Source organism: Apis florea, unplaced genomic scaffold (genome assembly GCF_048593485.1).
Source record: "Apis florea isolate Af1SG1 unplaced genomic scaffold, ASM4859348v1 contig_1615_pilon, whole genome shotgun sequence".
Lineage (NCBI taxonomy): Eukaryota > Metazoa > Arthropoda > Insecta > Hymenoptera > Apidae > Apis > Apis florea.
In genome coordinates, this window is record NW_028256416.1 from 5,427,150 (window position 1) to 5,450,847 (window position 23,698).

Sequence of the window (23,698 nt, forward strand, 5' to 3'; positions counted from 1 at the left end):
GATAAATCAACCGATCCCATTTTTCCAAAGTTTTCAAAATACGCAATAATTACTATTTAATTCTCCCATAAACCTTCATAAAACCTCGTCAACATATATGTTCCAACAACAAGAATCTAAAAAATCCCATTCGAAATAATAAAACTTCTGAATCCTAAACCCATAGAGCATTAATTCCGCGTATCTTGCCGCGACACGGATAAAAGAAAACAGATAAAATCGACGCACTCGCTAATTGCAAGATCAAGAAACGATGTTGACGATAACAAAACGACGTAGCATCGCAATACTGTAGCATTCCATAACGAATAAAAGAACGAAAAAGATATTCGAAACGACTCACCGAAGGAGATGAGGCCGCTGTTCAGCATGGAGAGCTTGATCTGGCTGGGGATGGAGGCGATGCTGTGTCCAGGATTGAGATGACGCTTCCTGGGCGGTTTCTCAGGCGCCCTGGGCGCGCTTCTGCTCCTGTGATGATGGTGGTGCCTCCTGTGCGAGTGGGAATGGGAACCGGCGGCGGTCGAGGTGGCACCGGTCCGGTCGGAACCGACGCTGCTCAACCCGAGGACACCGCCGCCGGTCGACTGCGTCCGCAGCGACGACATCTTCTGCGAAAACAAACGGAATCGTTATCGTCCTTGCCTTTGCGTGTATATTTATTTTCATTCTTAATGTTGCGTCGTAGCGAATTACAAGTTGTCGGCGCGAAAGTGTGTGAAATACTGTTATTATATTGTCGAAGACATTCGATTCGAACGGTGCGTTGTTGTCGGTGAAAAAGCGTACGAGTGTATCGATAATTTACAAAAGTAGGAATAGGCGGGGAGGGGTGGAGTGTAGTTTAACTTAATTTTCTTGACAGCGAACGAGTATTAATGCATCGATCGCAACTCAAAGTTTGCTTTTGTGCGTTTCTAACTTGATATTTGGACGGGAAAAGGGGATTTTTAATGTGGTTGTTGCGGGAAATGAACGATATCGTATCTTAATTCAATCTATTTTTAGGAAGATAATTCGTACTTTTTTATTTATAAATGTGAAAACGATGAGTGAAAATTGATATTGATAATGATTTTCACGTTGTTTAACACTGCCGCGAAACGATCGCGTATCAATGATTAATTGTATTAATATTAGCATCGAGTAAATTGAAGTATCAAGATCGATGTGCAATAAAATTACAAATTATTATCATACGTGAAATTTACTCTTCCTCGTTTATTTTTATTTTATTTTATCCATCGTTACATTCCAAATATCCATCCGGCAATTAATCAATCCATTGCAATATCAGCAATATCTTAAAAAATAACCAGAATAACTCTCAAATATTTTCATGCCTAAGCAAAATTCGTAAAATTATTAACGTATCGATCGAGAAGATTAAAATTATCGAGACGAACGTTGAATAATATTCGAAGAAACGATTATTGACTCGTCTCAAATTTTTGCTATGGAAAAAATTAAACGACTTAAGAGACACACTCTAAATTCGTCCGTGCAATATTCACTTGCGAACGAACAATCCTCCCATTGAGACACGAAGTTCTCGGTCTCGGTAGCGTATTTCGAGCTGAATCCCGTATTGTGCTCTCTAATCAACCGAGATCCACAGCTTTCCACGCACCATCGATCGTGGGATCCTTAGATTTCGCGGTCGATTTCCCCCGCCCGACCGATCCGATCTAAAACTAGAAGAGGATCCTCCTCGAGGAGGCAGAGAATAGAACGAAGACAAGAGAGATTCGGCCAACAGTTGGCAAACGAAAACTGGCTTCTCTTCGCACGCGCCTCTCCTTAAAAGATCTTTGATTCTTTGTTACAGCGATTTTGTCGGCTTCTTTGATCTTGCTGTCGTCGTGGTTTTCATTCAGAAAATTGTAAAAAAGGGATTCGTGGAATTTTTATAACTGCGATTGATTTTGAATTGTTTTTAATTGAAATGATGATTTATTCTTAGATGTCGTGATCATCATTGAGGCGTGAAAGGTGTTAATGTGAATCGTTTTTTTATTTAAAAAATATATCAAAAGTAAACTTGGTGAAATATTAATTTACTTTAAATCTGTAGAATTGTGCAAGATGTTTGATAAAGTCTAAAAATAGAAAGTCTAATATTTTACGAAGGTATTATTGTTTTGTAGAAGATTTTGTAGGAGTCGTGAAAAAAATGTAATGTGTCTAATTGTAGAAGCAATTTAATTTTCTACAATTTAATTTTTCAAAGCTATTTCGATGAATTCTTGCTTTTTATAATCTTGATAGATTTTTTATATTTTTTTCTTTTCTCCTTTTTTTAAATTGAAACGTAGGTTTGCTTCGTTTTTTTAGGTTTCGAGAAACTCGCGATCCATGTTGAAATTGAAATGTTTGTTTGGGAATATAAATTGAAGTTATTGACAGTTCGAGGGTTTTGATTAACTCTGAGCTATAACCAAATATGAAGTTTTCACGCTAGTTTTAGTTGTAGAAACGATGCTTAGAATCATATGTTCGTGTTACGTGTGATATATTTAGCATTTCGTTTTGAATAATAGTATTATATTCTTTTCTAACATAATTCTCTCTCCTTTATAAAAATATCTAGAATTTTTAAAAAAAAATTTTGTTCTACAGCAAATTCTAAGTAATTTATTTTAATTCTTCAGAATTAATTCTGACACGGCATTTTCACTTTTTTCATAATAAGGAGAATAAAAAAATAATATACTTTTTTTTAAATAAATCATTTTTCACGTGTCAGAAAGCTTCGCAATATTCCTTTGATAAAAATATTTCCATTGTTCTTTCGTAGATCTATAATTAAAAGTTTCTGCAATTTACTTTTCTATAATTATTCATCTCGCGTCCCGTAAATTTTTCTTATCGCCCTATTTGTGTTAAAAACATTATCAATTAAAAAAAAAAAACAGGAAGAGAGTTTTTTTTTTAATTTAAAAATACGATTTAAAAATTACCCCCTATTTTAAACTCTTCACACATAAAAAGTTATATATCCATTGTTCCAAACTCTTAAATTTTAATCTACTCCAATTAAAAAGATAACTGACCATTTGTCGAATCTGAAAAAAAAAATCTTAAAAATTGAACATCGGGATCAACGTATTCCCTCCCGTCTTCATAAAAATAGTTTCATCCTTTAAATAAATAATCTAAAATTTCTCCAACCGTCGTCGAAAAACACTTTTCCATCCCATTTTCCCCCGATTCAACCGAATTAATCAGCCACGATAATTGCACCCCGATAAATATCGATTCGCATTTGATTCCCGTTCAATTAGAGAATCCGTATATCGTGTGATTACAATTCATCCGAGTGGAGCAATTTTTATCCCACTTTTCTCGTCGAGCAACAAAAAAAAAAAAAAAAAACCAAAACGAAACAAAACAAACTAGGGAGAATTTCACGCGAAACGAAAAACGGAAGCGTCGCCGCCGCGGAATAATTCGGTCACGTTCCACCTCTACACGATCGTTTGTGTGCGCATATTTGTCGACAAAAGTCGCGAAACGCTCGTCGTCAACCGTTGAAGGATGCATTGTGCAATGTAAATTTAGCGATACCGAGATTTTCCCCTCGAATACCGAAAATATCCCTAGGATAGTTGCGTAACGAAGATGACTGTTGCGCGCGAGAATCGTGACAATCCCTTGTTATATACGACCATGTTCATATATATATCTTTGCATCGGTGTCTTTCTTCTACTTTGCAACTTTGCAAACTACATGTACGCATATAAAAATGTTTCACGGATTTGTGCACGCGCGCTAGGATTCTGAGAGAGTCTAGGAATTTTTTTTTTTTTTTGTGCTCGAGGATATCACATCTTGGAACTTACTTTGCAAAATGATAAGCTCAGAGAAAGATTAGAGAAGATAGTGTAGTTTTCCGTTTAAACGTTTGTCCACTGGTTCATGCTGATATTACTTTCACAGTATTTTTGTGATGATGCTTTGTATTGCCAAATATTTTCTATTTTATATGTTTTGATTGTTTTAGTTTGTTAACTTTGTCGATTTAAGATTTCTTTTATTTAATTTCTTCGTATATTTTCTATTATTGCTTTTTTATTATTATTTTTGTTTCTAAAAATTTTTATCCGATATTTCTAAAGTATCCTTTTTATTACTAAATATCTTTAAACTCTATCTCTTTGGGATATATTTATATTTATGTATTTATATTTTTTTCGTTATAATTTGGAATAATCTAAGCTATTACTATTGAAATTTCTTTTTACGTATCTATGATCCAAATATCCGCTCACACTTTCTCCCAAAATTTTTTAGAATTATATATTAATAATTAATGAAACTTAAGAACATCCGAATAATTCATTGTATCAATTATTCGAAAAACTTTCTTGGCTTTCTTAAATCTTTCACCCTTAAATCCTTCCATTATATATTCACGAAATGGAGGCACGAAAAAACGATCGCACAACCTTTCATTTTTTCCACTTCTCAATTCTATTCCATTCCTTTTCCGCTTTGAAACGCCAGAGGCAACTCTAGCAACAATATTTTCAGGCGAAACGTTATCGCTTATTACGATAAAACACTGGATCCTGATTGGATCCCATTGGACAGATTTTAATTTCTATTTCCCATTTTCTTTTATTATATTTCCTCGTATTTCTTCCTCCCCTTCTTTTTAGAGAACTTCGTTTCTTTCTTCGGTAATCCGCTTGGAGGAAAACAATTTCCCGACAAAAGGTTTATAATAAAAGTGAAGTAAAATTTCTCAAATTAGAGAATATTGCATCTCTTTGCTTAATTGCTCCTCCTTTAAAGAATTCGTATTTCTTAAGATTTTTAGACCAAATGAATGACATGAATGAATCAAATTATTCTATCCACTTTTTTGATTGATAAAATCGTATAACGAGTGAATGGAAATTTTTAATTTTCTCCTTAAAATAGCGTAAAATTCTATTAATAACTTAATCCATAAAATACTTAATAATAAATCGCAATGAATAATAAAAGTTATTCACGTGACGAAAAAGTATCTAATTCTAATAAGATTCGAACGAATAAAAATTTGTACTTTTACTGAATGTTGATTAAAATTTCTATCTTTTGGAACTAAAAAAAAAAAAAACTCGCACGGCGTTCATTCGCAACAGTACGAATACTTATTATGGAAATTAAATTGTTGCGTGAAAATGTAACCTAGCAGAGACGTTTGAGAGCACTCGGTGCAGTTCCGTTCGATGTGATAATTGGGAATAAACACGTGATGGCGATAACAGCGTCAAACTATTATATTCTAATTATTATTGCCACGTATATGATTTCGCGACTCAATTGTTGTATCCGAATGAAACTTTAATCAATTGAACGTGATTGTTCGATACGAATTGAATTATGAACTGAATGGGAACGGGGTCTTCTTTATTGAGCCACATTCACGAAACTATATTTTCTTGTAAAAAATTTTACAAAAAGATAAATATCAGTCATCGATTCGTAGGAAATTTCACGTGTTTGAAAAATTTAATATTTCGTGCAATATTGGAGAAAAAAAATATATATATATATATATGAGAGATAAAGAAATTAAGAAAATTTTGCAATAATTATATTGATAATATTATAATTGCAAGATTAATTTAATACTAACTTTATATTAGTATTTCATTTAAAATGCACACAGTGGATCAAGACTCAAGACGAAAGTCTAATAACGAAGCTCTTATCTGGAACGTTCAAGTAGAAACGCTCATACACCCGTATATGATCAGACGAATGGATCTGACATACGACGTTTACTTCACTTGCAGGTAACTCGTATAACCTAGCCTACCATTAAGACATGAACTCCTATTCTTCTGAATATATCATTTTGACTCCAACATTGTCAAAAAATAATTTCGAAATATAATTTCAATAATTCTTTCTCTTAACCCTTGTCCTTTATTTATATATATATATACATATCTTTTAATAACGAAAATCAAAAAATTCTAAAATATTAAAATTTTAAATTCGAAATTACAATTATACGTTAACGTTCAGCTACAAAGGAATAAATATACAAATATTTATTTGATCCAAAACGTGTTCGAAAAAAGAAGTTCGAAATTTTAATGCGATACAAACGTTGTAAAATTCCTCGAATAGACTTTCGAGCAAGAATTTATATTTAAAAAGTACCGTGATGGAATTTCTTGTTCTATACTCATTTCGCGTTGCTTTCGTTATCCCTTATTTCTCTTTCTTTCTGTGCTCCCTGATCGATCGGAGCTTTTCAAGTGCTTTTCACCGTAAAAATTGTTCCAATACTCTCCCTAACGTTTCCGAGCATCGACTTTAATCCCTATGGTTCTTAATCGTACATCCCTTAAAGACTCTCGAGTCATTTCCATTCTTCTCTCTCTCTTTCTCTCTCGCACACATCTTCCTTTTTCCATCCACCATTTGAATAATTCCATTTTCTTCGAGCAGCCAGTCCATTGTATCGAATTCAAAGTGAATGTTGTGGAATTGTTTTAACCGTATCCGTTCAGAGGAACGTAGAGCAAGGAAAATATTAAAATTTTTGCGACGATATTGATCGTTGATTGAAAATCTATGGAGTTGAAGTAATTTTTAAAGAATAAATAGAAAAGAAGATTTTTCTTCGAACGATCGATTGAAAATCCATTGAAAAATATTTCCTCAATTTTTTGTGAAACGTGAGAGGTTTCATAATATTTTCGTTTATTCCTTTGTACCTGATTTGTGTGTAATAAGCGATCGATATATCATACGCGATAATTAAACATTACAAACGACATGTTATTCTACTTGAAAAATCAATTCTTCAAGTAACTCAAATTTTAAATTCGTATTGAGATATCTTCTCTAAGAATCGATACGAATTTATCCAACATATGATCCACTTGCATTATCAAACACCAAATTAACCAACTTTCTACAAAATTTTTAAATTTCAAAATATATTATCTGTGTTCAACTTTTCAGAGATGATTATCTTCTTTCCAATATTTCACATTTATAATAACGTTTTACTAATTATCAGATTATTATTAAAATAAAATTATTGAAATTTCAATCAATCTGGTCTAGTGAGAAAATATTAAAAAAGTATCGATATTATCGATCATGCTAGGGAATCTCGTGAACAGGAATTTAGAGGTCGACGGTGGTCAATAACCGACCTTCGTCGATGCCTGTGAACGCAACTTACAAAACATTTAAAAATAACCCGCGCGCGCAGCTCTCGAACCGGAAACCTTGAGTTCTTCGAGATCTCGAACGTTGGCTTCTCTCGAGCAGACGGACGCGTATTGTTCGATCTTGCGACATTTCGTACCGAGAATCTTTTTATATTTAGAAACATTCTATCTATCCTCCTCGCGTGAAAATTTTCGATTCCAATTCTGTTTTTCAAATACAATTCATCTTCTTCGTCTTACTTTATCTTTCTCGTTCGAATTTCTCTTTCGAATTTCACTTTTATATTATTTTTTTTTTTTTTTTTTTTGCGTGAAAAGGAAATTAAAATCGATGACACTATCTCTACTTACAATTAAAAATATTCAATTGTATTATAATTCATCTTGTAACGTAAATTGTAAATTTTACAATTACGCAATTGAACAGAAATATAATTTTCATCGCGAAGCGTGCGAGAATTTATATTATATTATTTTGTCGCGAGAATGAATCTGTTACAATGACGTTTCAGAAACGTCTTATTCCTCTCCTTCTTTTGTCCTATCCATCGCGAATCTTTGATAATCTCGCCGGCTTTCATTGACAGGAAGAAGCTTTGAATATTCGAGTTGTCAAGAAAAATGTTTTTCTCACGGTGATAGCGAAATTTCACCGGTTGTACATCTCGAAACGGCGTAGGTGTGTCTTTTTAATGGAAGAAGATGTACGATAAAACGATCTTGGAATATTTGTGTGTGTGTGTGTGTATAGGTTATTGTGTATCTAGAATATCGTTTACATTGATCGATTGAAAAATATTTCGACGTTAATGCATGTATATATGTGTGTATATATGATATCGAGAAGGAATATTTTTCAACATGTGAAGATTACAAAAGGAAACAAGATAGAATAATTTTTATTGATTTCAGTTAATTATGATATTTGTTCAAATATATAATGAAATTTTTTAACGTACACAACGTAAAAAAAATTCGAACATCAACGAAAAGGAAAAATTGAAAAGTTTTTAAACCCAATTACGAGTTAAAGTTGAATAACGAGAAAATATATCATGTTAAGAGGATAATTCCTCTTAACACAACCTCAACGAAACTCATCGATACGTTTATTTTAACTTTCGACTCTGTTTCTCATCCACTCGCCTCATCCTTTTCTATATTCGACAAAATAAAAAAGAAAAACTTGGAGCCATGTTGGAATTAAATTTCGACTCCACTATTCTCAAATACTCGTCTTGGATCTCGATTTTTGTCCAAATTCGTCCAATTTTTACCACAGTTTCCAAGATATTTTCTAATTCGTATCTAACTTTATCTCTCTTTCCTCCTTGGATATCCTAGATTCAAATATGAAACTTGGATTTTCTCGACGAATAATCACTGCTATTCACGAATACTCGAGCAAAATCTTTCGAAAAATATTTAACTCCTAACAAAATCGCAAAACAATTATCCTCCATCACCATCCATCACCACAATCCGCATAAAAACCTTTCAAAAAAAAAAAAAAGAAAAAACTTTTCCTCGACTAACAACTCTACAATTTCCGCTCGCAAAACAATATTTCCAATATTTCAACTCCCTCGCGCCATCACGTTCGCTTTTTCACTCCTCCCACGCGTGCAAGAAACGCGACCTGTCGCAAACTACGTGACTCGTCCTCGCCATCCATATCCATCCATCCATCCATTTCATTCCATTCCATTCTTGAGAAAGAAAGGGTTATCACTTCTTTGGAAAAGCCTGTAAAATCGAACGGAGTAGATACGATCTCGTCGACATCGTTAATCGGATGTTTCCGTTCGATCCATGCACCACCATCCTCGTGGCGGTTACACGCTCGTGTAAATCCAACGGTATTCAACGACGATGTGCATTAAGACCAAGCTCGCCGGTAAAGCACCGTAATTCTGCGGCTTAAACGTTTACGCGGTTATTATTCGACGATAAATCCTCGACTAGGCGCGTGCATTTCGCGGTGACTCGAAACGATCCGTTTTATTAACCCCTTGACGGCGTTCCTCGTGTTTCGCGTATCGGTTGTGAGCCCGCCTAATAGATTGTTGAACGATAAATTTCCCTCTTCACATTTATTGTTTCATATCTCTTTAAAATCGGAGATATATTTGGAAATAATAAAATTGTATTCGTTCGTGTGTGTATATATATCATTCTGCATAAAAGATATCGGTGTCGTTCTCGCGTAGATCGTTCGTTTCGATTCTGGAAAAATTTAGTTGTGGAAAAATTGAGTCGACACGTAGTTTCATCTTTCGATTGATTTTTCTTCTTCTTCTTCTTCTAAATTCGTATTAAAAAATCAAAAACTCGGGTATTTTAATTGCGGAGAAAAATGTGCGGGATAGAGGGGGAAGAAAAAGAAAAAGAAGGAAAAGATCTCGATGAATTTGCCGTCGAGGGAACCGTTCCATCTTCTTACCGATAGGGACAGGTAATTACATTATTCTTCGTAATTACGTGACACGACGATTCGAATCCTGTCTCTTTGAGGAGATTAATCCGATTCGCGAAAATTAAGAATGCCACGGAACGAATTTATCGTCGGTCGTTGACTCGAGTTTACGAGCATCCCGCGAGAATCTTTGAGATTCTTTTTTTTTTTTTTTCCTTCCTCTTCTCTTCCTTTCCTTTCTTTTCCTTTCCTTTCTTTCCACCTTCTTCGCGTATATTCTTTTTTCTTTTAATTTCTCGATTATAATAAATTCGACGATTAAAATCTCGAGAGCGTTACATTCCACGAACGTTTCACTTTTATATCGTGTCACCCGCATTATCTGCCCTAACTGACTTAACAGCCTCCTCCTCGAGGAACAATGTCAAGCAGCCCTCATTGTCTAGTCTCCCAGTTTCAGCAAAGGCTTCTTCCACTTTCACTCCTGGCAACAAGACTTTTCGACGATGATTGCGCGCAACGCTGTTCGAAAATATATTTCTGGATGTTTGTTATTTGCAGCTTGTTCTCTTTGTACTATTTGAAATTGTATTAAATCGGATTCTTTTCGATTTTCATACGTGGAATCTATTTTTTTTTTTTTTTGTATTTTGTAAATTATATATACATTATTGATGGATATTTCCATGAAGAAATCATAGAATCTAATTAGAGATTTGTTTCGCTATTTTTTTTCGTATATTTTTGTGTAAATTTTTACACATTTCATAATAAATTTCGAGTTAATTAACAGAAAAATTTAACATTTATTAAATTAAATAATTCTATAAGAAAGATAATTTTTTTAATTTTAAATAATATTTCAATAATTTTTCAATTAGATGATAAATAGATATTAAAATGATAGTATTTATCACGAAAAAATTATGCGAAATTATGTGCGAACCTAACCTAAATTTTACGTGAGTAAAAAAATCTTTTCAGATCTTTTGCTATACTCTCGATACTTTTCAATTTCCTAATCATACGTAAGAAAAAACGTAATCTCGGAACAAATTGCACGAATAACTATCGGGGCAATATCTTTAATGGATATTTTCGGGTTAAATCCACTGCACGAGCCCGTATGTCTCGTGACTTAATAACCGACCAGGTTAACCGTAGAACCCACAGGTACAATTGCCCATAGCGCAAATCGTCCATTATTCGAATTTGGTCGTTTTGCTCCTGAGAGATCTCGGCCGAAAGTCGCGAATAATGGATACGAGTGAGAGTGAGACGAGTGGAAGAATATATAACGACTCGTGTATAAGCGTTAATTTTCCCTCTGATATAATTGATTAGAAATTTTTCAACTTTCTCGTTTAAATAGAAATTCGATTGTGATTTTAAATTGAAAGATAATGATAAAAAAGAGGAGGGTGAGTAAAGAGGAAGAGGAATAGTTGTCTGATAAAGAGGAATAGGATGATAGAGGGAAAGGAGGAGAATGCTAGAGGAAGCAAAAGAGGAAGAGGAATAGGATAGTAAAAAGGGAGAAAAGGACGGTGAGAGAAGAGAAAAAGAAAAAAAAAGAAAAGTGACGAAGAGAAAGGGAAATAGAGTGATAGAGGAGGAAGAGAAGGGTGATAAATAGGAAAAGGAAGAGACTGATAAAGAGAAAAAGGAAGAGAATGATAAAAGAAAAGGAAAAAATTGTGATAAGAAGAGTGATTTAATTTTATATGATTAAATTTCATTAGATGCGTCATAAAATTTCTTGGGATATAATTACTGATAATTAAAATAAAAATCCTAAATTAATTAATATTTTATCTTATGATCATTATCTTTTATCCTTAAACTCTGTTGAAATGAATAAAATAAATTCTCGTTTATAAATATTAAAATTCATTCTTGTAATTATAATTGATTTTTTAATTATATAAAAAAAATAATTAGTAATTATAATTATAATTTTTAATTAAGAGAAGTAATTATTAATAATTTTTAAAAATCGTTATTTTATTATTAAAATTTTTTATGCATTTAAATTATTATTTTAATTAATGCAATATTTTTAATAAGATACACTTGGTCTCATACCAACATAATAATTAAATAATTTAAATAATCGGAAAAATGATCTTTTAGAAATACAAAAATTCTAAAAGATTCAATTTTCAATTTTAATTTAACTATATTCATCATTATATTTCATTAATTATTTTATAATCTCATTTTTCCATTTTTTTGAAAATAATAAAAGTTTTTAATATTCTTTAATCTAATTATTATATATAATTATATATAATATAATTTTATTTTATGTTTAATCATTAACTATCACAAAAAAAAAGATAAAAATCAGTAATATGTATAAAATAATAACAAAATAAAAAAACGAAGATATCTCAAAGACTTATTAACACGAAAGAGTTATTCAAAAACAATTGAAGCAATGATTACAGAAATTTTCAACGTCGAAATTTCTCTAAAAATAATCTGGGGCGAGAAATGATGAGGATTGAAGGAATAATCATCAAAAATGTACATATATAGGCTCGTAATGATACATTTTTCGCATGAAACGTTACATCACTAATTGGACAGCTCCTTCAATCCCCAATACTGAAATATCGATGTTCAATAAATGTGTCTGCAACTATATGTATTCATAAAACGAATACAGAAAAAAAAAAATATCGAGAAAGAATATTTTTCATATCTGCATATGTATAAAAATATTAATTATCTGTTATTATTATAATTAGTAGCAAAAAAGTATATATAAGAAAATTTTAAATTTAAAAAATATAAATAAAATTAAACATATGGATTTAAAAAAATTTCTATATATTTTTAAATTGAAAAAATTAAATAATGGAAAATTTGAAATAAATAAAAAAAGTTAATTTGAAAATTATGTCAAACAAAAATTTAGATCTTTTCAAATAAAAAAGTTGAAAAATTAATTAATTAATAGAAAAAAATAATTATAGGAAAAATTTGTTAATTAAAAAACTGGCACAATTAAAAAATTTCAAAAAATATTTTCTAAAAATATAAATTTTAAAAAATAAAAAATTTTTTTCTTTAAAAATTAATACATAAAAATTTCTCAAAATTTCAAATATCATTTTCTGTACGTATTTCTTACTTATTTCTTTTTTTAAAAAAAATATGTCTGTATCATCATTTTAATATAAAAATTCAATTATTATATAATATTTTTCATATTGTAAGATGAATAATTTAAGTTGAAAATCTCGAATGAATTTAAGCAATTTTTAATCGAAGAAAGAAAAGACACGTTTTAAATTCTTTTCAAAGAATTAATTATTCACGAACATCATTGTTCATCGAATGCGAAATATTCTAGTTTCTTGAAAAATTTCTATCAAGAATTACACGTGGAGAGATTTGATGGAAACTCGTTTGAAAATACGAAATTTAATTTCATATTTGAAAGCCATGCTAAAGTTTTTCTCGGATAAGAAAATTTTAATAAACACCTGTATTTTCAAAAATCTGAAATGAATGAAAAATTTTTATTTCTATGTAAAAATTTTTTATATCTAAACGATTTATCTTTGAATTATATAAATATGTAGAAAAAAAAATGAAAAATTTTAAAGCTATTTTAATATTTCTAAATTATAAACAAATTTAGAAAATTATTTATTATTATTAATTTAGAAAATTATTATTAAGAAATAAAAAAAATTTTAAATGCTCATAATAAATATTGACCTATGTCAATATTCTATATTATGTCTTAAATTTCTTAGTATAACATAATAAATCATTTCAATTTTATAGTTAATCTTATATTGAAAATGAATACCTAACCTATAATTAAAAATGTACGAAACGATTACATAGATTACATAGATTTTTCAAATATAAAAGTTAATGAAAATCATTGAAATGAATTAATAAAAATCAATATTATTTATTATTACAAAGAGAAAATGAAAAAAAAAACATACCTTTTAAAAGATTTTCAAGATGTTCGAACGTAGTCCAACGATCCATGTGATACTTCTCGTATATATATCTGGTGTCTTAATGGATGTTCGAGATCGTAATGAACATATTGGCAAATAATATCCATATAAAAATAAACGACGCCTCATAATAAACATTTTTATTTTTGGACTCGCCCATCGCAATTATATTTCTTACTTAGCACGTTCGAACATGGAATTCAAAATGGCAAATTCACGATCATACACCACTTACAATTTCACTGATCGTTTTAACCGCTCCACCCCGAAATTTACGATCGATTATATATTTGCGTTTTTGGAATTTCGTTCGCACTCGTGTTTTATTTTGATAGCAATAAATTAAAAGTTTTAAACATTCTCGAACTATTTTTATATCAAGGCACGCGTGGCTTCACTTTTCAACACTATTGAACTACTGAACAATACTACTGAAAACAATAATAATAATAATATATCAAATATTAATAATTATATGGAGGAAAAAATTATGATAAAAAATATTTTTCAAAATATTAACGAAATAAAATAAATATCAACTTTAAAAGAAAAATTAATATAATATAATAAATGATTAAATTTGTCATTTGACTAAATTTGTCACTGATGACGTAGTAGAAAGTATATCGATATATCGATCGCACAAGTTGAATATCGAATAATCGAATTGCTCAAGAAATAATGGAAATGACAAAAAACTTTAAAGTTATAAGAAACAATTTATATTCGTTAATATTGTATGCAAACATATTATTCCACGTGTATATAACGTGTTATATAAACTTCGACACTTTCGCGGGAATATATATTTACGCGAATCGAACTACCGGTGATCCATGCGCAGCACCACACCGACACTATAGAACCATGTACATGTTAAACTTTCCCTCGTACTTAAAACGATATAAACGCTGAAATTGTTTCATGTAAACATCGTTAAACAAAAAAATGATAAGAATATTCGCATACATACCTTAAAGAACAAGCTCGCCAATAGAACGAACACTTCGACCGGCAAAAACAGCTTTTCCACGCGTTTCTCCCAACCTAGACGCGTTTGTATAGGCGTGTACACACGCGGCAACAATGGACAGTTGACACCTCTCGATATCCCCTGACGAACAATCGATCGGAATCAAGATAAACAGAGATCCGTTGGATAATCGAGTACGGTGGTGACCAGGCACGGGACGGAATAACAAACCGAATGCACTTCGTATGTGTCAACGGTCAGCTTCCGCTAACTTCACGCCTATACACCGGTCTTCTCATCGATCCACAGTAAATCTCGTTCGATTTCGTTTGATCTCCGTTAACTTCTCGCGTAACTTGTCTATGAGAGCCAGCCACACATACACATATACATGTACGCATATACACCCGTGTATGTGCAGAATAAAACGAGACGAAATAAGACAGGCGATGCTTACGCGTATATACATACACAAAGAGCGTGCGTTGACAGCAAGAACAAGAAAAAAAGAGAGGAAAAACACGAGAGACGAATAATCCGATGGATAGAAATTCGACTGGTTTCGCGTATATACGTCTGACACCGGAGTGAGTAGCACAACACCACCAGCACGACGACGGCGACGACGACGACGGCGACGACGAGCGACGACGACGACGACGACGGCGACGACGGCGGCACGAAAACGACAACGACGACAACGACGTTGACGGGCGCGAAGTCGGTGAGAGACTGGGCGACACGCGACGAGTCACCGTCGACGATGAGTCGAGTCGCTCTGACGAGGATCCTGGGGCCATCAGGCTGCTCGTGAGGGGGTGGAGGCGCCTGAGCGCTGGAGTGGGGGGACTACTAGAGAGAGAGGAACGCTGCTCGGTGGCTAGTACACGCCGCGCCGGGAAAGGGGAACGACGTGGCGGAGAGGTGGGGACCACGACGTCGGCGTCGGCGTCGGCGTCGCTTCTTTGCCGAGGGCGTGGTCCTGGTTGCGACTCTTCGCGAGTTGAGAGATAGAAACCGGCCTGATACCGGTGCTACTCTCGACGCTGGAAAATTTCTCGACAGTAAGATTTTCGAGGATTTAACCATACTTGAAAAACCAACCGAAACGTTTCGTTTTTTATCATTGGTGTCATCTTCTTCCTTTTTTTTCTCTTCTTTTTATATATTTTAAGTTCGTTTAAAGTTTGAAGGAAAAGAATGGAGGATAATGGAAGATATTTATTTTTTTATACTTTAAGATTTGAGGATTTACAAAAAGAAATTATGTAAGATTTTTAAATGATATTGATATTAGATTACAAATATTCTTTTAATATGGTGATTATCATTGATATATAAATAATGAATAGTTAAAATTCGGTCGAAATTTGAAATTGAAATATACATTAATATTATTTATTTATTTATTAAATTTAAATTAATAAAATTTCGTAAGTTTTATTAAAATTAATACAAATAATTTTATAAACTGTTTTCTTCTTCTTAAGGCAAGTTTTAATGGAATTTAATAAATTATTAAAAATATTACCATATAAATTGTATTTATTAAATAAATTAGGAATGTAAATTAAAGGAATAAATTCCCAACTAAAATATGCAATTATGCTCTGTTTCACTCAGTATATGTCCTTAATAATCCTTCTCAGAAAAGTTTTAATCCTAAAGCTTATGAAACAGTTCATAGTGAATCCTCATTTCAGCGCATTGGCAGATTCAGAAGGATACAAATTAAGAATCATTAAACGATTTACGTATAATATAATTTCTACAAATTTTTCATCCATAATTTAATACAAAAATCTTATCTAAAAAATATAATAATATCACATAACAGTTTTTAACGAAATTAAAAGACCGAATAGATATATGTATATTAATACAATACCTACATATTTCATATTATAATTTTAATTCCACTGTGAGAAAAAATTATTTTCCCTTAGACATTAAATTAAAGAATAGATATTAAAACAGATTTAAAATAAAATTTCTTTAGGTATGAAGCGTGTAAAGAATTTAAAAATAATTTAAATGTTTATTTAGTAAAGTAGTAGTAAAGAGTTAAATTAAACCTCCATAAGGATTATATCATAAATAACAGTGTTTTATGCTCTCTTCAAATGTATCTATCATTTAACAAAATTCATAAAATAGCAATCGAAAAGCTATAACACTTTCATCGATTTTTTCAGATGTTAAAACGAAAATATATTTTCCTCAAAGTTTCGACGTGAAATTGATTCTACTGTGGTTGAAAGAGAAACGATGATTCATATTACATTCACGTCTCGAGATAAAGAAGAAACGACGATACTCAAAGGTTTTAGCCTATTGGAATTGTCACTTTCTGTAGGCAAATCCCTACTGATAGAGATTGAGTAGTACTATTGACACAGTATTTTCGCTTACAATGCACTCTTGCTATAAAAAAAAGAGGTTCAGAGTAAAGATGAAACAGAGGTACAAAGTGATTTTTTTAAAGCGTATAATAATAATTCTTATATTCAGATTCTTACATTAACTTCGATATTTTACAAATTTTTATCTCATATCATAAATTTATATCTCCATTTTTTATTAAATATCGAAACTTCAACAGCAACAAGAATTGAAATAAATTATCTTTCCAAGAAATTTCTTTTCAACAATATCGCAGCTCGTCCACAAAGATGCATTAAAACGAAAAATACATCTTTCTCGAATTAAAAGTATGAAACGTTAAAAAAGATGGATATACATACACGCAAAAATATTCCCCGGCATAATGCTACATTCATGTATCATTCATGATTCATAAATAAGACGACAGCACGATTTTCTACCTAACTCGATTCACAAACGATTTCGAATTGACAAACACTTCGTGTTACGCCGCGGTTGCTAACCCTCGGATTTCCCAGACGATGCGAAACAACTTGTGCCAAATGCAGTTTAACACCGCTTGCATCTCAATAGGCGACGGCTCTTCAAATATTCCCCACACCGTGTGCTCTCGATGGCCGATGGGTGGACGTTGTATCTTTACAGATCGCCTCCCCTTTAAAATTTCCCCACCCCACCGTGGTCTCGATACAAGGCAAATATTTTCGCATCGAACAAAATATTTCCCTCCCCACCTTTCTTTCCGCCGGTGGTCTGATTTCATCGGAACAATCGGAACGGGATAATTTAATTTTCTTTTCGTTCGATACGAAAACGAGATTCCTTGGTGGTGGGACGCGCGTCGCGAAGAGGGAGGCTGTGTTCTATTTGTTTGCTCGGTTAATAACACGAGGATGCGATTCGATAGTTTCGATAGATATTTTTCCTTTCGTTCCATTTTACATTTTGATTCGGATTTTTATGCTGCGAGTCTTTCGCGTAAACAATATCGTGTTTCGATTCACTTACGTATCGTGTTTTGATAAAAATTTTAAAAAAATAACGGAACAAAGAAAAGTGGATTTTTGCTTTCCTCTTTGAAATTGCTTCGAAGATCGCGAGTGGATATAATGGATACAGGATATATTAATATAATTTGAAAGTTTGAGAATTTTTGATTTGAGAAAAAAAACGGAATCTTGAATTTTGTTTATTCGAATAAAAGTCGAAGAAAAGAGCGAAAGGGAAAAGGGAAGGAGAGCGTGTAAGGGGAAACGGGCGATTTATGGTTGGACGCAGTTTACGTTATCTTGTCTCTTTTATATCGTTTATGATCTACGATTATAAACAACTTTGAAATAATATATGTTTGACCATAATTTAATAAACAACCTCAACCTCTTTTTAAACAAAATATTTATTCGACTTAACTCCCCGTTTCGAATAATCGAAGTCGCTTACGTAATCAGAATAAAAGTATATTAAACACAAAATATCGCGCTCTTCGTTCTTTCAAATTATTTCCAAACGTGCGTCTTCATAAAAATCGATACAGAAATCTGCCGCATATTTATATCGTCTTTGAAGTAAAATAAATTACTCGCACTTACGCTTGAGCTCAGATCCAAAGAAAGATAGGCAATAAATTTTCCACTCGTATCGCAACTTGTCACACCTTACTCTACGATTAAAAAATAAAAATTTGGTAATCCATCCTATAATTCGATTACCCGCACACGTGGCCGAAACAAAAATATCCGCAAAACGAATACGGAGAGACGCAAATATGTTTATCACCGAATTTATCTCGACACGTATAGATGCCAAGAATTTACGATACTCTACGCACTTTTAAATCTTCCACTCCGCTTCCATCGTTTAACGAGATCACTTCACGCGGAAAGCTCCCATCCCCCGCGTACTATCGTCCACGATCTGAAACAACACGGTTTCAAATTATACGCCCCACGAGGTGGGGAGTGAGAGAGGGGGAAAAAAAAAGGTGGCGAAAAATCCGCGGACCTGACCCAATTGGAACGATTCGGATTAAAGGGGAGGGGAAGAAGATCGTTAATAAAACGTTTAGGTGACATGCCTGACGGTCCACGTCGGGCAAGGTTAAGCTGCGACCCTCGAACTTATAAATAACCGCGAAACATTCCCTCACGGAGCAACGCGCTGACTTGGAGAGCGTGGTGGATCGGCATCGAGCGTGTGGACGATCAAATTGGGAGGCGTTAATTGGGTCGAGACGGACGTTTCCACTTGATACGCTCCGTGTTTTACAATTTTAACGGGCGTATGCTTGATCGCAGGATACGACGTTTCACGATATTTTTGGGGGCCGAGTTTTTCGAGGACCGATTTTCGAGTAACGTTTTTCTGACAGAAAATTTGTGCACGAAAATAAAAATAATTGCGGAATGAGATCGACAAGTGGTCTGCAACTGATCGAGCGTTTCTCAAACTTTTTTGAGGAACCATTCGAGGAGGGAACTTTTCTATTAAAGTTTTCAACATTATTGCTCGTAGTTTCTTGGAATTTAAGAGTTTACCTTTTTTTTTTTTTTACCTACAAATTTTCACACAGTGATGGAAGGAAACTATGATTGGATGAAAATTGAAGAATTTTTCGTATCGAGTTTTCGACGGTATATATGAAAGTAGAATGATGCTTACGCACGATCCAGTCGAGATAACTCGGAGTACTTCGAGAAAAAAACGAAATCAGTGGTTTTCGAGTATATTTGGACGTTGGTCCAGCTTCACAGTTCGAAACTTTACGAGCACTTTTATACAGACATTCTTTCTGTCCAATCATTTTTCTTCGAAACCGATTGCGTCACACAAAATCTACAAGATATATTACCTTTTTCAAAAATATCACACTATATACTTTTTTCGTATGTTCAAAATATAACGTGTTTATCTTGAAATTTTAGAATTAATAGAAAAGTTTACGACAATTTTTGATTGTTCAAGTTGGTTCAGAGGGATAAAATCGACGTAATAATTAAACCAAAACGTTCTTCAATAATAACTAGGACAAAGAAGATCTTGGAAACATTGTAGAACTCGATAAATGAACTCGATAGTGAACGATCTCGAAAAATTCACGTGGCATAGGTCAGCGAACTCGTCTTCGAGAGGATTACACGCCTGCATAGTTAAAAGAAAACACGTGTATATAGCTCATTGCCTTCGAATTTCGAAACTTGCCTCATCATCCAGAAGAAAAATTATACTCGAAAAAACAAATACTCCTCTCGGGATAGAATAAATCCTCGATCCTTTATTTTATTTGTTCAATTGTATTTATAAAATCGAGTTCGATATCATTCTATCTTAAGTGTAAAAAAAAGGATAAAAATTAAGTCCAAAAAAAATTTGTAAAGTATCAAAATATCAAATATCGATTTTAACAATTGCACCAGAGAAGAGAAGATGGGAAGTAAAAAAAAAAAAAAAAAAACGACCGAATTTCAACGAACGTGATAATCAGCTAACAAATGTTTTTTTTTTTTTTTTTAAATTATCTTTAATGCGAAACACGCGTGAAACGCGCGAGTCGATGGTTAACAAATTCCAATTAACGATAAACGACGAGAATCAATTTATCTTTCGGCGAAGCTTTTACGCGTGTAACAAAAATCATTTTCGATTGACAACGTGACGGATTATCGAAATTTTCGGTTTTAATATACATCGTTGATTGTGTGCAAAGTATGAAAATGGAGACGAGGATTTGATAGACGCGTAACATTGTCAAAAATAAACTGTAAGTGGCAAGATGCAACTTCCTGTTTGGGTTACGTAAGCGGCTCGCTTGTCTTCATTCATTAGCTGTTGCGCTAACAATAAGTCGAAGTGTTCAAAGTCAATAGTATTTTTAACTTTATTGTGTGCGTGAAAATCAGTGGACATATTATTTTTCTATTTATAGCGTATTTCGACTCCGTACTTTTTCCCTCTTTTTCTTTTTTCTAAAGCAAATCTTGCGATACGATTCTCGTCGTTTGTTCTATATCGAAAGATAAGTGAAAAAAAAAAAGTTATTTTTTTAAAATGTATTATTTTTCACGCGTTAGATTTTGAGAGTAATATATTATGTATTTATTTATTTATTTTTTCTTTTTAATATTTGATAATATTTCGATAAATATTTTGTAACATTTACATTTTAATGTTTATTCGTTGTTTTGGTTTGTAAAGTTCTTCTCGAAAATATATGTCTGCAACCTGAGAATATATTGCATAAGCATATTATAAATATTTATGAATCTTTAGAAAATAAATTGAATAATTTGTTTAATTTCTTTTTTCCATAAATGCATTTATTTGCAAAATTTTATCCTCCTGAATATAAATCAATAAAATATGGAAAGTGTATAGATACATATGTACAAATTACATTTAAAAAAAACATACATACGAATTACGAGATAAAGTTAAATATTGGATAAAATTTTATTTTCTCACTTCTCGAGAGAAATTCGCGATAAATGCAAGACAAAATAAGTATTTTTGTACATGCATTGGACGATGTTCCGCGGGAAGATAAACACAAAGAAAAATGGCGATCAAGGAAATAAGCACGGGAAAAAAGTTGAATAATGTCAAACATTTTGATCTCGCGATAAAGAATTGGTTGGCAACCTTGCTTCGTGCAAAAGCATTTTAATGGCGAAGAAATTTGTTTGGTGTTAAAAGATGAGACTTTTATACAGGGCTGCCAACTAAGATCCCTTCGATGTGAGGACGCATTTACTATAGCAAATATTTGTTTAATCTAGAATTTCGATTTATATCGAAAAGTATATATATATATATTGGAGATAAAAATCATTCTTTTAGAAATTCCGTGCAAAGAAAATAAAAATTGCAATTATTATCGTTATAACGTAACAACAAGAATAACGAAATCGATATTAAAATGCAACATTATATCAAAGTGTAATAAAAAATTTAATACGAAAAATACGAAATGTTCAAAAAAAAGTAGACGAAAATATATTATTTCAAAATAATATTTGGTAAAATTAGAATTTTTCGTGTACATTCATAAAACAAATGTGAAAATATATAAATCAGAAAAACACTCGTATAGTAAATATTTCGTCGTAAAGAGTATTAAAAAAAAAGTATAAAATGTTCGAAAAATAAAACTAAAATCAAAAAGATCAAAAAGATACGTCGACAGATTGAAAGATTAGTGAATGGTCCATTGACAAAAAAAAAAAATCCTTTGAAATAAAAACATGTTCCATCCGATATAAAAATATAAAAATCGTACAAGAATTTAATATTTCGTCATTAAAAAAAAAAAATACAAAAAATTTTCTATCAAACGTACAAAATTTTCGAAAAAACGTAAAAAAAAAAAAAAAAAAGAAGCAATCAAAAGTCAAGCAAATGATAATTAATTACGAAAACGATCCTTTTAAAAATCCGATAAAAAAAAATATCAAACAATTTTCGTAAACCCACCCCCCGAAACATTTGAAATTTTTAATTTACAATGAAAAAAAGAAAAAAAAAGATCAAATAATTCACGTTCGATTCACGGTTCGAGATCAATAACATTCGTTCATAATCCTCCATAAATATCATTGATATCTCATCGTCGGTTAAAACCAGCCCGGTTATTTTCCCGAAAGCACACGAGATTCACATCCGAGATTCCTCATACGTTTCATGGAAACTCCCACGGAGCCCAGAGATCGCAGCCTCCGCTTCCGTTTAACATTCAGGCCACGGCATAGGTAGAAAACGTACGTGCACGTCAACCCCTATCCTCGAAAACTTTCTCACTTTCGCACCACGTGTCGATCCACGAGGCTTCCCCGCGAATAATAATAACGGGTATAGCCTCTAATTAACGGGATCAAAGGGAGCACACACTCAGTCAAGGTGACTTTAATTAATCCTTTGACGCGATCCTTCTTTCACCATCCTTTCCTTCCACGTTGACGTGGAACGATTCTTGACAAGACGTTCGACGTCAATAACGAAGTTGTTCCAGCGTCCACGTGACGCACGATCGAGCGGTGGATCCGTTTCGAGAATTTCTTGGTAGAGGATGAACGGCGGAGGCTGGACGCAAATACGACGAGTTAATGATTCGAAACAACGCGTAAGGTTACTTGGCAAGTGGCCAACTCGGCTGTGAAAATTCCACAGGAGTTTGGGAATCGGAATTTTCGAAGGTGTTGATCGAAGGAAGACGAAGGAATGAAAGTGGGACGAAAAATAGTGTGGCCGAGGAAACGGTCAGGGCAGCTTGTTGCGCCGCTCTTTCGAAGAGTGAACGGGCAACCTTCGACCGGGCACCAGCCTCGATTGTTTATCTCATTCCGACCGGACGTTATACTTCTGTTTGGCAAAGGGAGATTAGGTGGCCGGGAGTGGGAATGCGGGTTCGCAAAAATAGGCACGCGTACGTGCCTCGATTTTATGACGGCACTACTTGAGTTTAAACGATACGAGAGACGAATTTACTCGGTAATTCATTGAAGAAATTTATATTCTATAAATGAATTGCGCTGGATTTTCATGCAGATCTCATATTACCGTGTGTTTCCGTATTATTTTATGTTACACGAATACAATGTTTCGGTTTTAAGTGTTCACAAAAATCCAATTTTCTTCAATCACAAGAAACTTTTTAGAATCTTCAATGTATGAATAAGTAAGATTTTAATTTGTAACATTATTTTAGAAATAATGTACATATTCGTAGTGAAATTTGCTTTAAAACTCGATATAAGC

The 23,698-nt window shown here is 32.7% G+C and overlaps 1 protein-coding gene across 1 annotated transcript in view; it reads right to left on the minus strand.

The window, feature by feature from the left end:
- Ptp36E (protein tyrosine phosphatase 36E) overlaps nt 1-15,349 on the minus strand; it is a 95,594-nt gene extending 80,245 nt beyond the window's left edge. The window contains exons 1-2 of the mRNA XM_003690156.4: nt 14,567-15,349; nt 344-611 (exon numbers count right to left, since the gene is read on the minus strand). Coding sequence (XP_003690204.1) covers nt 344-608 — 265 coding nt within the window. The 5' untranslated portion in view covers nt 609-611; nt 14,567-15,349. The remainder of the gene's footprint in view (nt 1-343; nt 612-14,566) is intronic.
- Nucleotides 15,350-23,698: the final 8,349 nt, after the last annotated feature.